This window comes from Danio rerio, chromosome 7, assembly GCF_049306965.1.
Source record: "Danio rerio strain Tuebingen ecotype United States chromosome 7, GRCz12tu, whole genome shotgun sequence".
In the NCBI taxonomy this organism is placed as follows: Eukaryota; Metazoa; Chordata; class Actinopteri; order Cypriniformes; family Danionidae; genus Danio; species Danio rerio.
The window spans coordinates 34,029,611-34,054,790 of NC_133182.1; the positions used below are offsets into that span (position 1 = coordinate 34,029,611).

General features: G+C 36.5%; 1 protein-coding gene and 1 long non-coding RNA gene across 10 annotated transcripts in view; one reads left to right on the forward strand and one right to left on the reverse strand.

The window, feature by feature from the left end:
• Window positions 1-4,218: 4,218 nt before the first annotated feature.
• Window positions 4,219-25,180, reverse strand: part of map2k5 (mitogen-activated protein kinase kinase 5) — a 143,357-nt gene continuing 122,395 nt past the window's right edge. For 4 of the 9 annotated variants that reach the window (XM_073906012.1, XM_005168840.6, XM_073906007.1 and 1 more), the window contains 2 exons: window positions 22,378-22,423; window positions 4,219-7,206 (listed from right to left, as the gene is read on the reverse strand). In XM_073906012.1, the coding sequence (XP_073762113.1) occupies window positions 7,096-7,206; window positions 22,378-22,423 (157 nt within the window). In that variant the 3' untranslated portion in view covers window positions 4,219-7,095. The remainder of the gene's footprint in view (window positions 7,207-22,377; window positions 22,424-25,180) is intronic. The other 5 variants (XM_073906006.1, XM_073906005.1, XM_073906010.1 and 2 more) reach the window with 2 other exon arrangements.
• On the forward strand, window positions 9,394-15,990 carry LOC141375394 (uncharacterized). Its single transcript, XR_012383379.1, has 3 exons — window positions 9,394-11,356; window positions 15,661-15,702; window positions 15,837-15,990. It is a non-coding gene; the product is annotated as an uncharacterized lncRNA (long non-coding RNA).

Below are 25,180 nucleotides of genomic sequence, written 5' to 3' on the forward strand. Positions count from 1 at the left end.
TAGAAACCGTCCCATAGACTTCCATTGCAAAAGACTCTCATTGACTTTACATGGGATCAAACTTTGTGAGCTCATAACTCTGCATCAGACTGTCCTACAGACTAATGGCTAGGCTCATTTAACTCAGTCTAGCCAGCAGCCAATCACCGATGGCCTTTTAACTTTCTAGCCACACCCTAACAACCAGATACTGCACCCTAGCAACTGTCCCATAGACTGCAATTAAAGAGGTTCAGACTGATATTGTCATGCTGCAGTGTGATAGAGACATGGGGGTTGTGTTTAACTGTTCATACTGGCAAGAAGCTTTGATACATCATCAGTCTAAGCTGTCAATCAACTCCATAGCAACAAAACAGACTAACCTAGCAACGATATGGCACCAGCTATATCTCAGCATCAGAACATCGTAGAGAGGCGGGGGTTGGCTTGTTTGACTCATGCTCTTACACCATCTATCTATCTATCTATCTATCTATCTATCTATCTATCTATCTATCTATCTATCTATCTATCTATCTATCTATCTATCTATTTATCTATCTATCTACCTTTATCTATCTACCTCTACCTATCTACCTTTATCTATCTACCTCTACCTATCTATCTATCTATCTGTCTGTCTGTCTGTCTGTCTGTCTGTCTGTCTGTCTGTCTGTCTGTCTGTCTGTCTGTCTGTCTGTCTCTATCTATCTATCTATCTATCTATCTATCTATCTATCTATCTATCTATCTATCTATCTATCTATCTACCTACCTACCTACCTACCTATCTATCTATCTATCTATCTATCTATCTATCTATCTATCTATCTATCTATCTATCTATTCATCATGCTAACAACATGCTAATTCATGCTAGAATCATGCTAGTTACATGCTAATTCATGCTAGAATCATGCTAGTCACATGCTAATTCATGCTAAATCATGCTAGTCACTTGCTAATTCATGCTGGAATCATGCTAACAACATGCTAATTTATGCTAGAATCATGCTAATTTATGCTAAAATCATGTTAGTAACATGCTAATCCATGCTAGAATCATGCTAACAACATGCTAATTCATGCTAGATTCATGCTAGTAACATGCTAATTCATGCTAGAATCATGCTAGTATCATGCTAATTCATGCTAGCATCGTGCTAACAACATCCTAATTCATGCTAGAATCATGCTAATTCATGCTAGAATTAGCTAACAACATGCTAATTCATGCTAGAATCATGCTAGTAACATGCTAATTCATGCTATAATCATGCTAACAACATGCTAATTCATGCTAGAATTATGCTAGTAACATGCTAATTCATGCTAGAATCATGCTAACAACATGCTAATTCATGCTAGAATCATGCTAACAACATGCTAATTCATGCTAGAATCATGCTAGTGAAATGCTAATTCATGCTAGAATCATGCTAACAACATGCTAATTCATGCTAGAATCATGCTAGTAACATGCTAATTCATGTTAGAATCATGCTAACAACATGCTAATTCATGCTAGAATCATGCTAGTAACATGCTAATTCATGCTAGAAGCATGCTAACAACATGCTAATTTATGCTAGAATCATGCTAGTAGCATGCTAATTCATGCTGGAATCTTGCTAGTAACATGCTAAATCATGCTAGAATCATGCTAACAACATGCTAATTCATGCTAGAATCATGCTAACAACATGCTAATTCATGCTAGAATTGTGCTAATTCATGCTAAAATCATGCTAGTAACATGCTAATTCATGCTAGAATCATGCTAGTAACATGCTAATTCATGCTAGAATCGTGCTAACAACATCCTAATTCATGTTAAAATCATGCTAACAACATGCTAATTATTGCTAAAATCATGCTAGTAACATGCTAATTCATGCTAAAATCATGCTAACAACATGCTATTTCACGTTAAAATCATGGTAATAACATGCTAATCTATCTATCTATCTATCTATCTATCTATCTATCTATCTATCTATCTTTTCATACTTTTTAAAACTGTTTAAACTAAATAAACTATTACCGTCAGGCTTTCACAAGCCAGCCTCAAAGTTTGTTCTCAAACTTTAAGAATCTAGTTAATATTAGGAATGCTCCGATCAATCGGCAAGAGATCGATATCGGCCGATAATCACATTTTATGACACGATCGACACTCGCTAATCACATGAACCAATAGCAGGTGTTCGTTTACGGCTTTACAAGCAGAGGAAGATCCATTTTAACTTCTTATGCATCAAATATGTATATGTTCCTCAGTTGCAATGTTTCTGAATTGCTTTGTTAGTAATTTTTCCTATCAATTTTTTTTTGTCCTATCTATTATTTTTTTGTGAAACTGCTTCTGACCATGATGTGTCCACACTAAATAGTTAGATGTGTTTGAGGGATTATATGCAAAATCTTTCATTTATTCTCTTAGGAAAAGAAAGATCTCCACTTAAGCACTTGGAGGGAAAATTTGCTGTATGCAATGTTAAAGTTATAAAAACTTTGAAGCATCAGAATCGGTATTCAGTAGATGTCAAGCTAAAATAAACCCTTTCAGCCACTTGCCCAGAAGAAAGGCCAAAAGTGATGTCTAGCCAAGGACAATGTATTGATTTGTCCTCTATTCACGTACAACAATAATGGTTCATACGGTCATGAAAAACCTGGAAAAGTCATGGAATTTTGTTATACCATTTTCCAGGCCTGGAAAAGTTTTGGAAAAACAGAAAAACTAACAATTTTGGAAAAGTCATGGAAAACAGATATACTTTATACATGAATATAGGTTATTTACTTCTTTTCTTCTTTCTTTCAAATACTCTCACATTATTAGTCCTGTGTAAGCATTATCTAAATCAATTTTACACAATTTTAAGCATATCACACAGTTATCATGCATGTAAAACTTTTGTTTGCGCTGTTCTCGGTGTTGTAGTTGTTCCTCATATTTTAACATTTTGATTCAAATTGTAGTGCAATAAAAAGCAAAAAGTTGTGCAAATGTCCCCTCTGGACATCACTCTAGGTCACTATTGTATACGTGATATATACAGTTGAAGTTGAAAATTAGTAGCCCCCATGAATTATAAGCCCCCTGTTTATTTTTTTCTTCAATTTCTGTTTAAAAGAGAAGATTTTTGCAACACATTTGTAATAATTCATTTCAAAACTTGTTTTATTTAATCTTTTCCATGACAGTGGAATGTTAACAATTACCTGAACAGTGAATAATATTTGACTAGATATTTTTCAACACACTTCTATACAGCTTATAGTGACATTTAAAGGCTTAACCTACCTTAACCTTTCAGTCAGGTTAGGGTAATTAGGCAAGTAATTGTATAACAATGATCTGTTCTTTTAAAAAAAAATACCTTAAAGGGGCTATAATTTTGACCTTAAATTATTTTTTTTTAAATTACAAACTCCTTTTATTCTAGCCAAAATAAAACAAAAAAGACTTTCTCCAGAAGAAAAAATATCAGAATATAAAACATTTCTTGATCTGCTAAACATCAGTTGGGAAATATATATAATTCTGACTTCAACTGTATGCAACACAAGTGACACACAAGAAATATCATTCCATTTAGATATTAATTGTGCTTTTTTTGATGGTATTGATCACCATAATGTCACATCCGATGCACTGTGAATTGTAAACATTAAGGATGGACTTTGTAAATCAACACTAACAGTGATCCGGTTCAATATGCACTCATGTGGAGAGGAGAGTGACTCCGACCCCCATATCAAATTCCTGTCCTCCTCATTGTAGTCGTCCTGTATGGACCCAAACACTCGGAAAACACTGGACCAAAACAGCATCCCGTGACCACTAATGAATTATGTGTAATCAAATACGGTCCTTTCAAACACACAACATGTAAGCTATGTAATGCTAATCATCTGAGGGATAAACCTAAACCTAATCTAGTCTGTTTAAATAAATAGTGTCTTCTAAGGTTAGAATCCTATATACTCAATTATTTATCTTTTAAATAACCTAAAACCTTTAGAGTATGTTAATGTAACTACTCTTACATAAACAGTGTCACTGTGGGAAAATAGCTCTTTTTTTCATGTGAATGATACCTCATATGGTCCGGAGAGTTGTGCTATATGAAAGCAGACAATAGATATGGTAGATCTTCACATATCAGTCATAAAAATGTATTTGAATTATCCTGAAAAACAAGAAGCATGAAGTGCAGAAGGCATGAACACAATGAAATCTGCAATATTTTATTAAGAAAATCAGCTTTATGTGCAAACCTCACCTCAATTGCATTATATGGTCGCTAGTCAGGCTTGGCTTTGGCCAAAGTTCATTATAATCTGAGAAATTAATTTGACATAGCTGAACATTAACAAATGTTATAAATAATAGTACAGTAAAAAAAGTACTGTGTAATTGGCTTTGGTGTTTGACAATTTACCATTTTATAAAATGGTGACTGGCAGTTGTGACCACAGATAATATCTAAATAATAATAATTACTGCCACTTGCATTTAAAACGATCGCTCAAGTAACACTGATAAAACATCAAAATTGTTCCTGAAATGTCAGAAAAGAAGGCAGATGTGATGAACGGTGGGGCTGATAATCAACTTTTGGTTCATTTTAATCAAATCCTCAGGAAAAAGAATACAGTTCATTTAGATGTATACATTTGTATTGTTTGGGGGCCTGCTTACCATTTTACCAGAAAATCCTGGCTTAAAGGAGTGTTAGGGGATTTTATGAGTCACTCCTGGCATTCTTCACCAGCACTGTGAATCCTGCTGTGTTAATCTGTCTGTATGGGAGGGATATTTTGATATTGTCTGGGTTAATGTGATTTAATTTACATTCTCATCTGTATTCTCATCTTAAGTTAATTTCTACAATTTTCTTTTCTAAATAGCTTATGAGACTCACCTGATTTGCAGTATAACATTGAAATGTACACTACCAATTAAAAGTTTGAGCTTGGTGGGATTTATTGTTACTGGTTTTAAAAAGCAACTTCTTAGCAACACAATGGCAAAGTGTTAATTTAATATAACAGTCTTCTAAAGTAATATTTTAATATAATTTTTTTGTTCCTTTAATAACAAAATTGGGTGACACAGTGGCTCAGTGGTTAGCACTGTTACCTCACAGCAAGAAGGTCGCTGGTTTGAGTCCCAACTGGGTCAGTTGGAGTTTCTGTATGGAGGTTACATGTTCTCCCAGTGTTGGCCTGGGTTTCCTCCGGGTGCTCCGGTTTCCCTCACAGTCCAAAGACATGCACCATAGGTGAAATGAATAAACTTAATTGGCCGAAGTGTATGAGTGTGTGTGTGAATGTGAATGTATGTATGTTTTCCAGTACTGGGTTGCAGCTGGAAGGGCATCCGCTGCGTAAAACATTTGCTGGATAAGTTGGCGGTTCATTCTGCTGTGCTGACCCCTGATGAATAAAGAAACTAAGCCGAAAAGAAAATGAATGAATGGATAAACAAAACTGAATTTTTGATCAACCAAAAAGAAAGAGCAGATTGTTAAAAACAAAATGATCCCTCAGCAATTCCAATTTCACATTTGTTACTGATTTATGTAGATACAAAGCAGATTTCCATAATGCAAATCAGCTGCCCGTGAATACATTTACTATGACCCACCCTGACATTCTGTAGTTTTTCGTCAACAACATGTCAAAAAAGACTGTTTTTTTGTTGATGCATCCTCACAAAAACTCTTGTTAGAATGACTGAAGCTGCTTATCGAATCTGTTAAGTACAATCAATCATATATTCACTTTAGTTAATGAAAAAATCTTCAAAAGAGTGCGCAACCTCCAGTGTGTACTGATCTTTAAGCCTCTGATTGGTCATGAACTCAATAGGAATGTGTGTGATTAATTCATATTCTCTGAAATGTCCTGCTTGAGTCATGCAAGAGCTTCGGGTTGATCACCTAGCTTTCAAATGTTTCATCATTGGACTTCGATTTACCCCCTTATCATATACGGTAACTTCATTTACATTGATTACATTAAAATAATTTCATTAAGGTCATAAAAGTAAAATACTTCAATAGTATTGTAGTAACCCAAAGTAACCACTGATGAGTTCAATGAGTGGCCTATTAAGGTTTAATATGGTGAAATCAGCAGCACCATTGTTATTGTTACTGCAAGTAATAGACCAATCTCAACAGACTGGGAATTGTTTGATATGCTTTTTACAATTTTATGTGACGTGAAATGTACATTAAAAGAAACGTAACGTTTTTTGACCTTGGATTTGTGTAAACCTATTATTGGAGAACTCCAAAAAATGGAGACGTTTAAAATAGCATAATAATAAGAGCACTTCAGTGCATCCTTGCTAAGAAAAAGAATGTCTTTAAAAAATCCTAAAACTTTTAAATGGTAGTGTACATAGATCTAAAAACGTATCAAACCTTAAAGTAATGTTAAGTTTATATGTACTTGAATAAAGTTCAAAACTGGCCTTATGTAGGACAAGGGCAAGAAGAAAATTCAAGCTTATGTGCACAAGCTGCCGTCCACCACCTTCCACCATAACAAGGCATCACATTTTTCTAACTTCAATTGGGTATTGCCACAACTGGCAGGCCATTTGTGAAACTCGACAAAAAAGTGGCTTTTAAAACAACAGCAGCATGACTTGCACTGCAGCAGGAGGCAATGCTCCACACAACCCCATATATTTGAAAACCGTAATGTTTCACTGAACTCGAGATGATTTATGACGTGCCCACAATGTTTTGGCAAAACCAGATTGTTGCTTTAAGTACAGAAAGCGATGGTATTTTCAACGAAAGCTGAGTTGAGCAAGCAACATCCCCCCTGTGATGATCTTCTGGGGAAACATTTACTTAAAAAAAAGAGGCTGCAGAAGAACAAAGCTGAAGATTTGCATCAGTGGAAACCAATATACACGGTTAAAATCCTCATTTGCAGGTTGCTAGCATAATCTCACCGTGCACCATTAAATTCAAGCATGGGAGGAGGAGGTGCTCTATATGTGAGCTGCTGTTTCTCAGTGGAAGAGTAAAGTGAGGGAATGTGGACACCATCTCCCATAACTCCCTGCAGTGTCAGTTTTGTTCACATGAGTCTCTGTGGCTGCTGGGCTTTGCGGTCCTCTAGGCTGCGGCACACCCACATGGACACCACCTCAGTGTTGCCATCATTATATTGCACAATAAATGGGTGGTCCTGAAGAAAAGAGAAAAACAAACAGTTTTAATTTTCAATATGACGCTTCACTGATACATAAGAGCTATATAAATTAGTAATGGAGACTGAACAACAATTATGTTCGCCCGACACAAATGGATTGCAGTAAATACAGCAAGGATAATACAGCAAATTCTGAAATATAATTCTTTCTGGGCGCTCCCATAAAAATGAGAAGAACAGATGAACAGCGACAGATTGAGCAGTTGAAATGAGCACATCAGCCCCAATTTCTTAGCTACAAAGCCTCTTAAGTACTAACCAGGAATTAAGACTCGTTCACACCAAGAACAGTAAATATATTGTGTTTACAGCAACAGCCGATTGTGTTTAGTTTTTAAGTGAGGGACTTCAGTGATACTGTTCTAAGATTATATTGGAAAAACTCTTTCTTAAAGTGACTTGTTGCTTGTAGTTTATTTCCGTTTTTTTGGTCTGGATGACAGAAAAATATATATATAATTTAGTCCTAGTTTTGTTACACTGGGAATAAATACACTGCACAATTTTTGAAGTAATCGGATCACTGATCTTTCACACTATACAAATGTCTTTGTTAATATTTAATTGCTGTTATATGCACACAACTTTACAAATTGGTGACAAAGTCAATTAACAAACTACACTCGAGGCCAATTTATTAGGTACACCTAACTCGTACCGGGTTGGACCCTTTTTTGCCTTCAACTGCCTTAATCCTTCATGGCATAGATTCAGCAAGATACAGGAAATATTTTTTAGCGATTTTGGTCCATATTGACACGATAGCATCACGCAGTTGCTGCAGATTTGTCGGCTGCACATCCATGATGTAAATCTCCCGTTCCACCACATCCCAATGGTGCTCTATTGCATTGTGATCTGGTGACTGTGGAGGCCATTTAAGTACAGTGAACTTATTGTCATGTTCAAGAAACCAGTCTGAGATGATTCACGCTTTATGACGCCTTATTCTGCTGGAAGTAGCCATTAGAAGATGGGTACACTGTGGTCATAAAGGGAAAGACATGGTCAGCAACAATACTTAGACAGGCTGTGGCGTTGACACGATACTCAGTTGGTACTAATGAGTCCAAAGTGTGCCAAGAAAATATCCCTCACACCATTACACCACCACCATCATCCTGAACCGTTGATACTAGGCAGAATGGATCCATGCTTTCATGTTGAAGCCAAATTCTGACCCTACCATCCAAATGTTGCAGCCGAAATCGAGACTCATCAGATCAGGCAATGTTTTTCTAAACTTCTATTGTCCAATTTGGTGACCCTGTGTGAATTGTAGACTCAGTTTCCTCTTCTTAGCTGACAGGAGTGGCACCCGGTGTTGTATTCTGCTGCTGTAGCCCATCAGCCTCAAGGTTGGACGTGTTGTGTGTTCAGAGATGCTCTTCTGTCATACCTCAGTTGTAACTAGTGGTTATTTGAGTTACTGTTGCTTTTCGATCAGCTCGAACCAGTCTGACCATTCCCCTCTGACATCTGGCATCAACAAGGCGCCCATTTAATTGCTGCTCACTGGATATTTTCTCTTTATCAGACACTTCTCTGTAAACCCTGGTTGACGTGAAAATCCCCATACATCTACAGCTTCTGAAATACTCTGCAGCAGATCGTCTTGACCATGTCTACATGCCTAAATGCATTGAGTTGCAGCCATGTGATTGGCTGATTAGAAATTTGCGTTAATGAGCAGTTGGACAGGTGTACCAAATAAAGTGACCATAGAGTGTGTTTCATAACACTTGAGAAGTGATACAAAACCTTACAAGAACATAATTGTGTAACACATTGTGTAAAACTATTAATTTACAGGTGGAGTTACAATGAAAAATACAAAAATGAAAAAAAAAGGCTTGCTGATGTTCTGGCCCTGTATCTTGCTTTCTCATTGGCTGTAGGTTTATGACTCCTCCTCACCTCAACTCTTTTCCTTTACCCGCCAAAACACATTTCGCACTACAAGAATCTGAATTGCAGACAGTCTGTCAAATATCCCACATGCATCAGCACTTTGAAAATTTGCGTGACGAAGCACAGATTTGCCTCTAATTTTGTGCGTTTGTCAGCAATTTCCACAAAGCTGTTGGAGAGTAAAAACTGGGTTACTGTTCACATTGTCATTTTTATAGACCCACAAACAAGAAAGTAAACTAAAGACTATTTAGACTAAAATGGGTTTTATGATTTAGATTTTAGGCAAAATTGACCTAAAATATTAAAAAAATGCTGCATGTAGGGCCACACTCATAACTGCATATTGGTATTTTTCTATAAGCATAGATCTTTTTTGGTTTTCGTTTTTACAAATGTGCAAGGGCGCACTTACACAGAATGCATTTTTCCATTGGTTTTCAATTTCAACATATGATTGACAGACATACATGCATGATCATTATGCTTGCATATCATTAGGGCTCTTTTGAAGTGCGGAGCACATGAGGGCAGCATTTTTTAAGATGCTGTGTCAAGTAAAAAGAACAATTTCTACACATAGCGCCACATATCAGTGTCACTTCCAAAGCAGTAGAATAACTCAGAAGCGGTGCAAGCTTTGCAAGTTTCAGTTTACCGGTAAAGTGGCTGTGTCTGGATACCCTTGTGCATACCTCTGAGCTGCCTCTCACATATTTAGACACAAAGATGCATTCTGAGTAAATGAGATGAATGAGGGGAAAAAAATGCCAGGAATTCCACATTGCACACAACTGATGTTTTGCACAAGACGACACATTCCAGACTCATGAAGTGAACTGTAATGGGCAGCGCAGTGATTACAATAAGAAATAACTCATATGCTTGAGCATTCAGTGCTATTAATGATTGCATTTTTGGCATCATAAAGTGGACCAAGGCCCATATTTTCAGTAGTTCACTTGTTAATGCACATCAGTGGTTCTCAATTTGCGTCCTCAGCTAAAAGCTTCAGGATTAAACAAGATGATTAAACATTAAAAAGAAAAAAAAACTGAGCGATTGGTCTACATTTTACGTTTCTGTACAGAGAGGTCATGTTTTAATCTTCGATTGGTCTCACACAGTCACCTGATGCGTTTTGGAAGGTCAGAGTTCACCAAGCTTGAACTTTGCAACGCAATAAACTGTGAAACCTGTCGCACAAGCTTGTGTTGCAGTTTGTCGCAATAGTAAGCATATGAATGATGAATGGAAGTCTATGGGGCGAAAAGTGCAGTGTGACCGTGACTCTACTCAAATAAAGAACACTACTAGACCAATTGCACCAGAGCTTGCAACCTGTTACTAGCATGAAATCACTGCAGTAGTACAACACCACAACGTTCAAGTGTAACTAAGTTACTATTTTTTAAGGTAAATGAAGGTGTAGGTCATAGAGTGCATTGTTAATTGCAGAGCTTCCTAATTTAAAAAAAAGAAGAAAAAGTTCTTGAAGAGATCAAGCTCCACCAAAGTAAGTGAAAGTAACACAAAAATAACGTAATGCATTACCATTAAAGTAACTAAGTAATGCAACTAGTTACTTTTTTGGAGAGTAACTCAATATTGTTATGCATTACTTTCAAAAGTAACTTTGCCCAACACTGTGTACAGTTAAATTGCCTAAGAAAGTTCTAAGTTGTACAAGTTAACCACTTGAGTAGAGGTTATGTTTAAGCATAGATTTGATAGTGTCAATTCATTACCCATTTTATCTATACATACTGTATATGTCAGAAAATAGACTACAGAAAAGATCATTACAATTTCCATGACTTTAACCCAATGCTCATCTGATACAGAATGAACATCTTTGATCTTCTCATACCCTTCCAGCACATCATCCTCCCTCATCCTTTGGTTGTGAGCGAGGACAGCGCTGTGCCATCAATCGTTCTGTCCTCTTAATGGTGAGCTCTGCCTGTGCCACAGTGAGGTTAATCACTCTCAGTGCTGGAGAGCTGCAGAGGGCAGTCCTGAGGGCCACTCTACCAGCCACCCATCTCATCAATCACACACACATCCTGGCCAGCCCAACGCTCGCTGCCCACTCCACAAGCAGAGACCAGCTCTGACAGCAGACCCAGCAGCCTTCTGACCACAAAGAGCAGGACAGGGAGAGTGGACAGATATCATGGGGGAGTTCTACAACGCTGGCCACTTCTGGACCAAGGTAAGTGTCTTAAAACACACTTTTTCAACTTTTAATACTTTTAATAAATAAATGATTTAAATAGTTTAACGGCAATCAATGTTGGACAATTATGCTAGTGTTGGGGAAAGTTACTTTTGAAAGTAATGCATACTGAGTTACGCCCCAAAAAAGTAACTAGTTGCATTACTTAGGCCCCGTTTACACTATCAGGTCTTAATGCCCAATTCCGATTTGCTGCCTATATCTGATTTGTTTGCCTGTCTAATTACACGTTGTAATTGTGACCCATATCCAATTCATGCATTTACACTTGCCATACAATTTACGATGTCGCGCATGCATAAAGGCGGGTTCTAGCATCTGTGCCACACTAGCCACGATGGAAGAAATTGTCTTTTTTTAGCTCTGCAAAATATGCTAAGTGTAGTATAAGCAGTCAATAGTTTAGTCCAGATTTACCCCCACACAGTTTATGTAATGGTATGGCCCTGATGTGTGTGTGTACTGTAGTTGAAGATGTAGCCTTTGCCTGTGTGCACGATGGTGTTGGAGAGAATAAAGTTATTCTATGTGTAGCCCGCAGTGCGTGTATTAATAGCGACAAAAAGCAAAAGTTACAACACGAAGTTCGCCCAACTTTAAAATGATTTTGAGGCGGAGGTGGGAAAGGGCCGTCATCGCAGCTTGCGCTTATGGTTTATATGCTTTATGATGTCCTCCACCATTCAGAGGAATTTTTGTGTACGAGAGAGAGCTCAGGTCTGGTGGGAGCAAATTGTGGAGACTGACCACTTTCCTCCTCTGTCTTTCGTCTGATGTTGTGTACCGCGTCGGCATCTCTTCTTCCTGTCATTAAACCACGGAGAAGCACCACATTGTCGCAAGTTTAATGATGTACAGAAGGGAATGCCTCAATAAATCTGATCTGCCTGTTTACATGACAGTCGCATTGTCACATATCCGATCTAAATCTGATTCATTTCCACACATGAAGGAGGCCTGAAACCGATCTCTAAATATCCGAATGCATGCGTTTTTTTTTTTTTTCCGTGTTTACAAGGTCATAGAACAGATTCGATCTGTGTCGCAAATGAGCAAAAAATCGAAATTGGGTCACATTTAACTGGCAGTGTAAACGGGGCCTTAGTTACTTTTTATGGAATGTGTTATTTTATTTTTGAGTTACTTTTCCTTACCTGGCTGAGGTTTGATCTCTTTCAGAACTTGCAGGTGTTTTTTCACCTTTTTTATGGAAAAGCTCTGCATTTACAGCCACTTATATAACCTACACCTTCATTTTCCTTTAATAAAATGTAGGATAATATTATATTTTGAGAACTTTCTGAACCCAGAGCCATACATGCTGTATATAAAGATTAATGACAGCATGTAAAGTAAGGTGTTTGCTACTTTTGAATGTTTCGTGTAATTAGTTAAGTAAATTCACTGTCGATTGAGATAAAGATTGTAATAAAGTGATAGCAGTAAAGAGTACTAATATGAAATAATTTATGTTAAGGCAAAAGCAGATTTTAAAATGTTAAATATCAAAATGAACAGTAAGACGATAAAAATTTGGCCTCAACAAATGTGTAAAACGTTTTCCAACAAAAGAAAAAAAATCTTACTATATTACAAAATGTAGTCGCTTCTGCAGTAGACAGTGACTGCATCTCCTAAACAATAAAAGCAATAACCATTTTTTTTTTAAGTCGAATTTAGTTTTACCTGGAGAATGTGAACTGATGTCAATTATATGTTGTTTAGCTGGAGGTGGGGTGCGAGTGTGGTGCTTTGCATCCAGTTTTGTTTTGTTTTTTCTATGTCGTGTTTCTTGCAGTTGACAAGAGTTTTACTTACACATAATTTACACTTAAGGACAATCCACTTATTTTCGATGAATTAAATATAACAAGAATCCATTGCAAAAGTATCTCCAGCCTGCCATTGTTTCTGTTTCTGACTGTCTTAAGTGATGACGGGCAATTCGCGATCTTCTTAGTAAACTGGTCAAACCAGTTCATTAAATTGACAGGAGTTGTTGTGAAACGGTTTGCGTCTTCAGTACTAACATACCGGATACTCCCTCTGACTCGAAATTAACCAATATCCCGAGTTATTCAGTTACTAGAACAGTACACTGACTCAAACATTGTGAAAATGGAAACCTGATGATGATGAGTGTGAGTCGACTGTTCCCTCGCAGCACGTTCTCTCATTGAGTGTGTGATTCAACCTGACTAAGGTCATTTTTATTCCGCATTATACTTTGTAAGGAAAAGTATATATATACACTCACGTTACATTTTTAAAAAAGTAACCCAATTATTATGACTTATTTTTAAAAGTAACGTGTTACATTAGAAAAGTAATGTTATTATGTAACATGCGTTACTTATAATGTGATACCCCCAACATTGATTATGACTCAAATTTCGTGGTTATTTTTCAAAGCCAGCATCTATGTGTCCTAAATGAAATAACTTGAATTTGTTTGGCAAGTTTTGGGTAACTTGACAGATTGATTACAGCAAATGGCACATTAAACTAATTTCTCTTGTGAATCAAATATTTTAGGATTACTTATAATGTAATAATTCATATTTTTGTTTGTTTTCATATTGCAAAGGCCAAGGTTGTTGTACTGTAAAACTAAACTTATAAAACTTGATACTTGAAAATGTTGAAAAATAAATAAAAAGGTTTAAGCAAAAATAAACACTTTTAAAACTCAAATCAAAACCATACAGACATCCACATATTTAAACAGTAAAAATTACAGAAATGAAATCTTCATAATTAAAAACACTAATTATTAAACTGGTAAAATAAAAGCAGCTGAAGTTGAAGAATCAAATAGGTACATGCAGAGCTAGTGTTTCTTCCCATACCAATAAACTTCCGGTGAACAGTTAATGGGACTTTTTCAATTTTATACAGTTCCTTTTACAGCAATGTTGCTGTAATGGAATTAACTTAAGCATTCATTAAGTTGTTGAAGCGCAAACCAAGATAAAAAGCCATTTACATGCCCGCACCCATCAGGATTAGCAGGTGAGTGCAGAAACACCATTGGAAATACTGGAGTAAAATAAATGTTCATATTTTAAAGACACGGTGCAGAAATAATTATTTTATGCAGTGCATCTTGTACATCCTGAGGCCCACTTTATAGCGTATCTCATTAAGGCAGTAAAGAAGATTGTTGATTAATTAAGAAAACAGACCTTAAATGCACTGATTTTGTAACGGCATACAGTTTACCAGAAGTGTTTGACCCAGGTTACTGACAAATTAAAAATCCTTCTGCAAATACCCTATCAGAGCCTACCTTTATGAACAAGTATCCAACACAACACAAGCTGACAGTTTGTGCAGATCTGCTAATTAATGCAAACACACACACACACACACACCCACACTAACACACACACACTAACACCAACACACACCCATACCCACACCCACACCCACACACACACACACACACACACACAAACACACACACACACGGGTGCGTTTTTGATGACCTCAAAATAAATCAGAGCTTCAATGGTCACCTGCTTGTTTGGCTATGCTGAGACGGATCACAAAACTGCACCACCTGTGTGTCCCTCTGTTCTGTGTGTGTGTGTGTGTGTCAGAAACGAGACCTTCGTTAATTAACACACCTGCTGCTAGCTTAGCACACTTGCAGAGTGTAGAGGCAGAATAAATCCTCTGTTAGTTAGGTCATTATCATCTCCCTGCTTTACCTCTCCAACACGTGCAACACAAAAAAATAAATAAAGGGGAAAAAATCTCATTTAAAAGTGTGGCTACATTAATCACAGCCCCATATCAAAGTGTGATAATCACCTGAATTCTCTATTAAAGTAAAAGTGCCAAACCCAGGGGAAATCTCACCTCTCCCTTTAATTGTTTTGAGTCTGTTAAAGGCTTTTTAATCTAAGATTAATTTATGCAATTTTAAATAACTCTACGTATGATTAATAAGCTTGAAAATTAAAAGGAGTCCAAAGCAATTATAACAAGTGGTTGGTCATCACCTCATTAGAAAGTGTTGGTGAACAGCGACAGCTCTGCGTAATGCATGTCATTGTGTGTGTGTGTGAGAGGGAGAGGGGGAAAGAGAGGCAGATATTGAAAACATGGGAGCGCGAGAGAAAGAGACAGAGTAAGGAAGGTGAAGAAGTCGGAGTAATAACTAGGTCTTTTCAGATTTGCATACTAACGACCTTCTCCCAGTGGATACGGGACGGTGTGTATGAGCACTTGGACAATGTTAAGATTTCACAAACGCTGATCTTTTAATTCAACAGTCACCAAGGGACAGACCATCTATCTGGATTAAACAGCTGCAGGCAAGTTAAGCTGACTCTACATCAGGACAGTTCATGTTTCTGAAACACATCAGATGAGTTAACACCCTAGAATATCACCAATACATCTCTCAATCAGATGACTGCTTCTTTTAAAAGGCTTTTTTGTCTTACAGTGAAGAACATTCTGAAGTGCCTTTGTCTACTATAAAAAACTTTTATGGATTTAAAAATTCAACAGTTTGAATGTTAAAGGTTCTTTATGGAACCATAAATGAAGTATTGTGACGCTGTTCCTAGAGAAACAGAATATTAAATGAGAAAACGGTGGGTGTGGCTTGCTTTTTTTCCACTGCATGCTGATTGGATTTACTAAAGTAGGCATTAAATTCTGAAACAGAAAAAGGGTTTCTGGAGAGTTATTACAACCTAACAGACATCTCCACCTCACCATTTCTGTTTGTTGTCATAGCACTCTCAAAACTGATACCAAAACCTCAGACAGACGCAATCTGAGAATTTAACTAAAAACAAACAGGAAGTACATTTTCAGGGTTTAATTTTATACTAAAAAGGCAAACATTTTTTTTTCTTAATGACAAGCGCAAATGAATTGTTCACCACAAAACTGGCAATGTGAGCTAAGAAAATCAACACGGTTAGTTTTGATTTCATGTGTACTTTAAAGAACATTTATTGCAGCATTGATGATAATAAAAGGAGATCCTATTAAAATTATTTCTGTAAGATGACGCAAAACTTAATACTGGAATGGTTATGGTAAAAATTCGGCTTTGCATCACAAGAATAGTTTAGATATTTAAATGTGTAATATTTTTAATAATTAGCATATTTCATAATTTGATCAAGGACAAATAACCCATTTACAGTGTAAAATAGAAATATATGAATAAAACATTTGCATAACATATTCATACAAATAATGCTGGGTTGTTTCGCTCCAAATTTGGCTCAAAAATTGCCAAATCCAATAGCTGGGTTAAAATTTTTCATTTGAACATTAAAAGTACATATTTTACATATTTTTGGTTTGAAACAACTCAACAGCCCAGGCTAATTATTGTAACATATGCAGAAAGTATTTCATTTGAAAATATTTAATACGTATGAGTAGTAAAATATCCCTAAAGATCAGTTGAAGCACTTTGAAATGTGCATTCATTGTTTATTTGATGTTTGACAATCTCAACTGAAACATGAAGACATGATGTATTAGCTCCTCCCATAAAAAAAAAAGCCAATAGGATTTTGTATTATCTCAATTTCATCAAATTAAAAGTGAATGAGAAACAGGGCGGGACCTGTCAGATACTAGAGATCTTTTGATTGGTCAGAAGAGAAACCGTAGTGTATTAAGTAATGTCAAAAAGTTGGTGATCCATTTAGGCGGAAGTGACCAACTGCAAGCTCTGGTTGTTTATATGTTCTGAATTTTTTTTTTTTTTTTTACTGTTTTGGAGCACACTAGTTTATAGATATTTTTAGGAGTAACATAGTAACCTAAAAAAATCATTCAATTTCACAGGAACAGATTTTAACGGAACAGATTGTATCTGTATTACTTTAAAGCAAAGTGGAATTATTAAGGTGAATCATAACAGAATCTGTTTAATTCTGCAGAATTCTCCAGACAAACATTTATAAGATGACCTTTTGTCAATCTCCAAAAACCGTACAAGCTAAACTAAACTCTAAATTGCAACTGACTGGTTCCTTCTGATTATATGATCTGTAACATTTGACCAAGTCTCGAAGGCCTCTATAAAGACCCTGATTTTCATCGGGTGGGCGAGAGGGAGGGACGGCAGACGCACGTGGTGTCAAAGAGCTAAAAGCTAGGATTACCCTCCCGGGAGTTCAAGAAGCTCCTCCGCGTGCTAATGTGTAAACAAGTCATCAGAGCAGTGTCAGAGGCCTTTCAGAGCCCGTTCTCATCCCATTCCCTACGGTACGGGCCGCTGGCATTCAGAGAGACGGCCCGTCTTTTTAAGGGCTGCTCCCATGGGTCTTAAAACACATGAACACAAGCAATCGCTGCTCAGCTCATCAGCCCACGCAATCAGGAACTGTGGGGGAGGATTCAGGACAGATTCAGTCAGTTTGTGGGACTCTTTTAGCTTTTTGTCCCTGTCTCAGGCTCATGTCTCCTGCAGCTGAGCCCCTGCATTGCCCAAAGGGAAAGAGGGGGATGGCGGAGGCCAGGAGGGGACAAGAAGTGCTAAAAGGCTGAGTGACAATGAGAAAGAAACAGAGAGAGAGAGAGAGAGAGAGAGATGTCAATCACTGCACTGTGACTAGCTCAAACCACTTGCTTTACAAATGCAGTGAAAAACGTAAAAATAGTCGAATTATTACAGTCAAAAATATTATTACAATGTAAAATGATTTTTCTGCTGTCATTTATGTTTAAATATGTCATTTCTAAGATACATACAGCTATGAAAAAAATGACCACTGGAGAAGTCTCTCTTTGAGTAAAATGTTATTATTTGTGCTATTGTCTGGGGCTGAAACAATTTCTTTTAAAGCATGTTGCTTCACAAAATGACAGTTGCTCAGAATTTCAAACGTAATTCCAGCAAATACTGCTTTTTAATACCATCTGAAGTTAAAACATTGGTATCGTGTTGTCTAAAATGAATGCAAAGATATCTCAAAACATGGCATTGTTTTTGTTATTTTGTTATACTTACAAAAGAACTCCAAACTGGAAAGGCATTGTATTGTATAAGACCAGTCAAGTGATAAACACAATGGAATGAAACCAACCAAGGCTATTTTCATGGCAGGAACATTTCGATAATAAATATACAGTTAAAATCCAACAAACAAATGAATACATGCATTAAGTAAGATTTATAGTGTTAATATATGATAAGAATTCTGAAAATTTTTTCTGGTGTCACTTTGCTAAAAATGTCCTTAAGAAAGTTCATTTCATAAAAAAAAAAAGTCTTCTGGAATCATTAAAAGCAGGACAGTCCAGTAAAATGTGTTTTATAGTCAGTGGAGTTGGATAAACGCAATGGTGTGAGTTTAATTATATGCATGTGCTGCTTCAAGGCATCTGATATGAATAAATAAAATACAAGAACATCTCTACAATTTCTCATTTCCTCTAAGAAGGATATGTTCAGTTTAAAGCATCAATGAAAGTGCTGACTTTTTGTTTATAATGCACCTGAACAAATTTAACATGGCGACAGACCCACACGGAATCTGCAGATTTTTAGCCCATTATTAATTCTGTTTATTTACTTTAGTAAATGTGTGTAAATCTATTTTAATTCAGTTTTTAAACTAATTACAGTTATATTGTTGACTAATATGAAAATGTTCATCTGATTTATGTACAATGCAATTTGTATAGTAATATTTTCTGTCTTTTAGTAGATCTATTACATGAGAGACTTGCTTTGTTTACCAAATAAAGTGAATCTAATTGAATTTGCATTGTAAACATTAAATAAAAGTTAAAAAGATATTATTTTTTTATTTCATATATTAATGTTTTAGTTATGATACTCCCAAAATAAATCCGCAGAAATCTGCAGATTTTTAACAAAATTCTCAGCAGAAATAGCAAAAAACGTCCGCAGATTCCGTCTGGCCCTACTTATGATTCACACAGACACACACAGAGCAGATGTCAGTAGACTGAGCTGTCCATGGTGCTGAGAGAATACATCTCTGATAGCAGCTCAGACAAGCTCACATTACATTAGTCCTGACCGAGGAAATCTGAGGTTTTCCAAACACTTTTGGCGAGACTGCCCTGATGTGTTCTGAAACAATGTCGAGTTTCTTTCAGCACTTCCCAGAGTTCTTAAGATCTTTCAGGTGATCCTGTACTTATAGCTTTTAAAGTACCAAAAATAATAAGTCACACCTGTTCACTCAAAAAAATACATTTACTCAACATTTACTCACTCTCAAATAGTTTCAAACCTGTATAAGTTTCTTCATTCTGCAGAACCAAAAATGTAATATTTTTAAGAACACTGGTAACCATGCATGCCAACATTTGTCTCAGAAATTCGGGACATCGGGGGGCCGGGGTGGTGGGGAGTTGGTGGTATGTGTTTGACTGAGCAACACAGTTGAGAACCGGTGAGTAACTGTACTGTGGTATCAGTAACTGTACTATGGACTGGGTTTCGGGCGGCCGTTGCGATTGGATACATACCAAAGTTGGTGACCCTGGGGTGTTACAGACTGTAACAAAAAGCTGAAGACTGGGGGTGGGGTAAAATTACAAGAGTTTTCCAGGAGAAAAAACAAAATGCAAGGGTGGCAGGAGATGGGTCTGAAATACAGGAGAGGAGACTCCCGAAAAAAAGCCATTGACATTCCTTCATAGTAAGAAAAAACATGGAAGTAAATGGCAACCAGTTACCATGATATTAAAAAAAGTCAACTGAAATAGGTTCAAAACAGGTGTAGAATAAGTAAATGATGATTTTAATTCGTTATTAGGGTGAACTATCAGACGCATCAAGCCAAATGTCACTGTTGAGAGGATAAAGCACAGATAAGTTGCATTAGTGTAGAAAGTTAGACAATTCATATATTGTAATCAGTGTCAAATACACATACTACTTATCCCTCATTGAGGTGAAAGGCAAGAACGTTTAATTAATATTTATAATGATATGTTGAACTTGTTAGGCCACCATCTCCATGCCAGATGATCCAGCCCCGGATGCCAGATCTTGTCAGAAAAAGCCTGTTTCTCCAAGTTTATAAACAACTATTCAGCAAAGTTTCCAATAGCTAAACCTGTTAACCAGTATTCAACTAAATTAACAGTCTCCTATCAATATAGGAGTAGACTGAGAAAACCAGAGAGGAGCAGAAGCAGGAGATGAAGTAATGATGATAAAGAAAGGCAGAGTTTGTTAAATAATCTTTGTTGCGTATGATTCAATGCTCCAGGATAAATCCAACAAGTGTTATTATACCACAAGCAACAGCAATGGAAAATTGCTGCTTCGTAACATTGTCCAGAGACAATACAGACCTTGAAATGGAGTCATTCTCTTATCTCTTACTTATAAAAACAAGTTTCTCTTGAATACGCAATCATAAAATTCTAACAATATGGAAAAAGGGAAATAATAATAAAGCCATAATTATATTACAATTGTAAGAATATAAGATTAAAAAACAACAAAATAACAAATAATCAATAATAATAATAATAATAATTAAATCATTAACTGCTGATCAATGAAATGATATAATGATGATTATATAAACGACTAATGGTCATATGATTAAATAAAATATTTAAATGAAGAATAAATGAACAAAACCAAAAGAAAATAAAAACACAACACAATGAATAGTTGTTTACTTGAAACAACACACAAATAAGTTTGCTACAAGGATTCCCTAGTTAGATTCTTCAAACATGATGGCTGTCTCTCAAATTGTCCAACAATAACATTAATATAGTGTAGATTAGTGGACAATGTCTTATATTTATTTTATAGTCATTTTTATAGATTATTTAATAGTTTATAGTTTGACAAATTGATTTTTTTTAAAGATTTATTTTTGGCCTTTTTTGCCTTTATCAGATAGGACAGTATTTAGACAGGAAGCAAAGTTGAAGAGAGAGAGGGGGTAGCGTAGGGAAATGTCCTCGAGCCGGGATTCAAATACGGGACGCCTTGACATGCTACTGCACCATATGTCGATGCGCTAACCACTAGGCTATTGCACCGATGACAAATAGATTTTTAAAGTAACGCAATAAATACTTAGTTATTACTAACTCAGTTACTATTTGTAAAAAGTAACTGTAACAAATTACTCTTTTAATTGAACGGGGCCAACACTGATTGTAATGTGTGTAAATTCCTTCAGAGAAGTTAACACGTCTCAGAGGGGAAAAAAAATCAATTGCAAACATTTTTATATAAAAATAAAGTGTGTTTGTATATTCCTTTAAAAACTGCATCAGAAATGTATCCATTCTTAACATTAAAAGCTTGTCTCAGCCTTTAATTAACCTTCAACTGACTCCCTCAACAAAGTTCACTTTGGAAAAAGTTCCAGTTTCTGATGACATTGTATTATCCCTATTATACCACATTATGTGAGAAGCCTTAAAGAATTGCTTAGATTACCAAGAACACTGTAATATATACACACTTTTTTTCCAACAAGTTGAAATGGAAACATTTCAAAGAGTCTAATATCACAATGCTTAAACTCTTCTTTTTTTTCAAGCCTAAAGCGAATAATAGTCATGTGCCCTTCACAAACACACAGAGACCATCCTTGCATTAATTCAGAACAAATGTGTGCAGCTGCTTTTTTTTCCGCTCTTTTTTTATCCTTCCTTGACTGAATTCACAACAGAGGAGTCAGAGGCTACACACAATACTTACATAATTCAAATCAATAGCTTGACAGTCACTAATAAAGTTACTGCACGGAGCAGATTTAGTGGAGTATGATACAGGGCCGATTAAGTTTTCAAACAAAAAGCAGAAAACAGAAAAAGGTCAAGGTTTTACCCAAACCCCTACAAAGAGTCCCAACAAAAGCCTTCCTACCATCAAATAAACCCATTCACTTACTCTGTCCACAGAATAATTGGCATTTCATGTTGTAATCCTCTCGAAGGTTGATTTGGACTTTGGGGAGGGGGTGGGGGGGATGTAAAAGCTAGAAAGAGAGACTCACCATCAGGTTGTTTGGAGCTGGTCTTTCTTTGGGCAGCTTCCTCATACTGTGAGAACAAAAGCAGAAGAGGCCATTAGAAATGTGATTCTGCATGAAGAAAATAATCCTCCACTGATGTTCCACTCCAATGTTTAATTCAAAAGGATGAAAGCACAAAAAAGCATGTCAAAACTCTTTGAGATTAAACAGCGATAAAAATGAGAGAGCCAAACCTTGACTTCCCAGCGTCGCTGGTCAAAATAGAATTGTAACGACTTATTATCACCCGTTTGATGACTCCTTATTGAGATGGCAAATGTTTTTGGGTAAAGCTTCAATGATACTTTGTTATGTATGTGACATGGTGGTATGCAAAAGACAATAATTAGTTTCTTTTTAATATGGAAAACTGTCAGCGTATTGAAAGCATGAATCTCATAGTAACAGTGAATTGGAAGGTCTTTAGGTCAATAATACAGACTTGTAAAAGATGTATGTGGCTATTTTATCATTGTTGTACCCCCTTTGGTACACTCATAATATTACATAGTTTCTTTCCTTTTCATTCCCCTTTTCTCTCATTTTTCAAATGGATAAAAAATGAAATGTTTTTAATGCTTTCAATAGGATGGTGTCAACGCATGTGATGCCAGTTCAATATACACTCTCTGGCCACTTTTAAGTACACATTGCTAGTACTGGACTGTACTGGACTATAGCACAAAAATAACAAGGAGCGGAATTCTGTCAGGTGATAGCCCGGGGGTTAGTGCATGGTTGAATAGTGCAATAGCAGTCCGGGCATTCTGAATTCGAATCCTGGTTCGTGGACCTTTTGTAATTCTTTCCCCCTCTCTCTCCCACTTCACTTCTTGTCATTCTACTGTCCCGTCAAATAAAGGCAAAATGCCGCATGGGCAAATTTGGCCAAACTTGGGCATGTCAGGAACAAACAGTAAAGACTTCACTATACTGGGGCGTTAGGATCCACACAGACCACAGGTTGAGCGCACCCTGCTGGCCTCACTAACACCACTCCGTGCACCAACGTAGCATTCTCATGTGGTCTCATATCCAAGTACTGACTGGGCACAGCCCTGCTTAGCTTCAGTGGGCGACCATGTAAGAGTTGCAGAGAGCTAGCTGTCAGCTAATATATACCTGTTAAAACAAATTTTCCGTTTCCATATGGGGGAGAGAGATAAGAGAGATAAAATAGATAAACAATTAGAAAAAAAAAAAAAAAAAAAAAAAAAAATATATATATATATATATATATATATATATATATATATATATATATATATATATATATATTCACACGGGTACATAAATATCATATTACTGAACATTTCATTTCCATTAGAAAGAAAAAAGTTGAAAGAGAATAAGGTGCAGATAGATGATGATTAAATAGATAAAAAACTGTTAAGTTGTTAATAGGTTTTACCTCCTCATAGTGTATGTTTATGTTAATTTTCTGCTGAAAAATAATGGGAGTTTTCAGATCAGTGGTAGCTATTAGATCAGGGGGCGAGAGGAGTTTTTTTTTTTTAACTCATTCTCTAATTGGCTCACATACTGTTGGTATTTCTCCATATTTGCATCATTTCTTCTGTGATCAATCTTGTGGCTTGTTTAAAAATGCCATGAACATGCACTTATCCTGGCTATCTACAATGGGCTTGACATAGTGTCATGTTCTCATGCTGAATTAGCAAACGTGCAATGAACTTAGCCAGAATATGCAGATTAAACTAGGTCAAACTACACTTTTTCTGTAATCCTGTCTTTCTTAATTTTACTTTTATGCAATACTCTTGTGATAGCATCACAGATTTGGTGTGGATTTAACAGGTGCACATTCATGATGATAATCTATTAAAGCTGCTCTGCATTGAGGTCTGCTGACTGTGGCTGACATTTGAGTATGGAGAGCCAGGGCTTAACTTGTGTCTGAACACACAGGATCCGGCACCTTATTTTACTGATCCCCCCCTCAACCGCCCGTCTTCCCATCCGCTGACCACTTTTGCTTTCTTCCGCAACTCCCCAACCCTCTTCACTGTCGTCCACTGTTGGTTGATTCATTTAGCAATGAATTAGAGTGTGAGATGAATAACGGAAGTGACGAAGCAAGTAAACAATTCTCAAATGTTATCATACAATACTGAATATTAGATTGTCAGACATATTTGCATGAGCTAATCCCTTCATGTTCACTGACAATTGCTGTGATTATGGTACTAAAAGATGCTTTGTTTATGCTTTGCACATGCCTGTCAAAAGATCCAGATGCCGTTTGTGGAACAAGAAAACAGAATACTGCCATGGGTGCAAAAAGACATCCTGTTAGACAGGCAATGAACACACATTGGCTTCCATCTGTTTCGTATAGCTTTTTGGTCCAGACAGGATCAGACACAAGCCGACACGAGGAGACAACAACAGTGGATTTTTGTCGGCGCTAGTTGTTTGGCATCGGCTTGGCATGTCCCAGCCTTAAGGGGGCCCAAAGTGTGTCATGAAAATAACCTCCACACCATTATTCAACAACAAGGCTGAAACACTGATCCTCCAAAGGATAATGATTGTATTATGTCACATGTTGACCTTACTATTCAAATGATGCAACAGATATTGAGATTCCACTCTTTTATTATCCAATTTGGTTTGCCTTTCTTAGCTGACAGGAGGGACATTTTATGTGGTCTTCACTTATCTAGCTCGGCTCATCTGTTTCAAACTTTACAAAAAATAAATAAATAAATAAATTTGCATACTAATGCACTATTCTACGCCATTTTGTAGTATAAATAGTGTA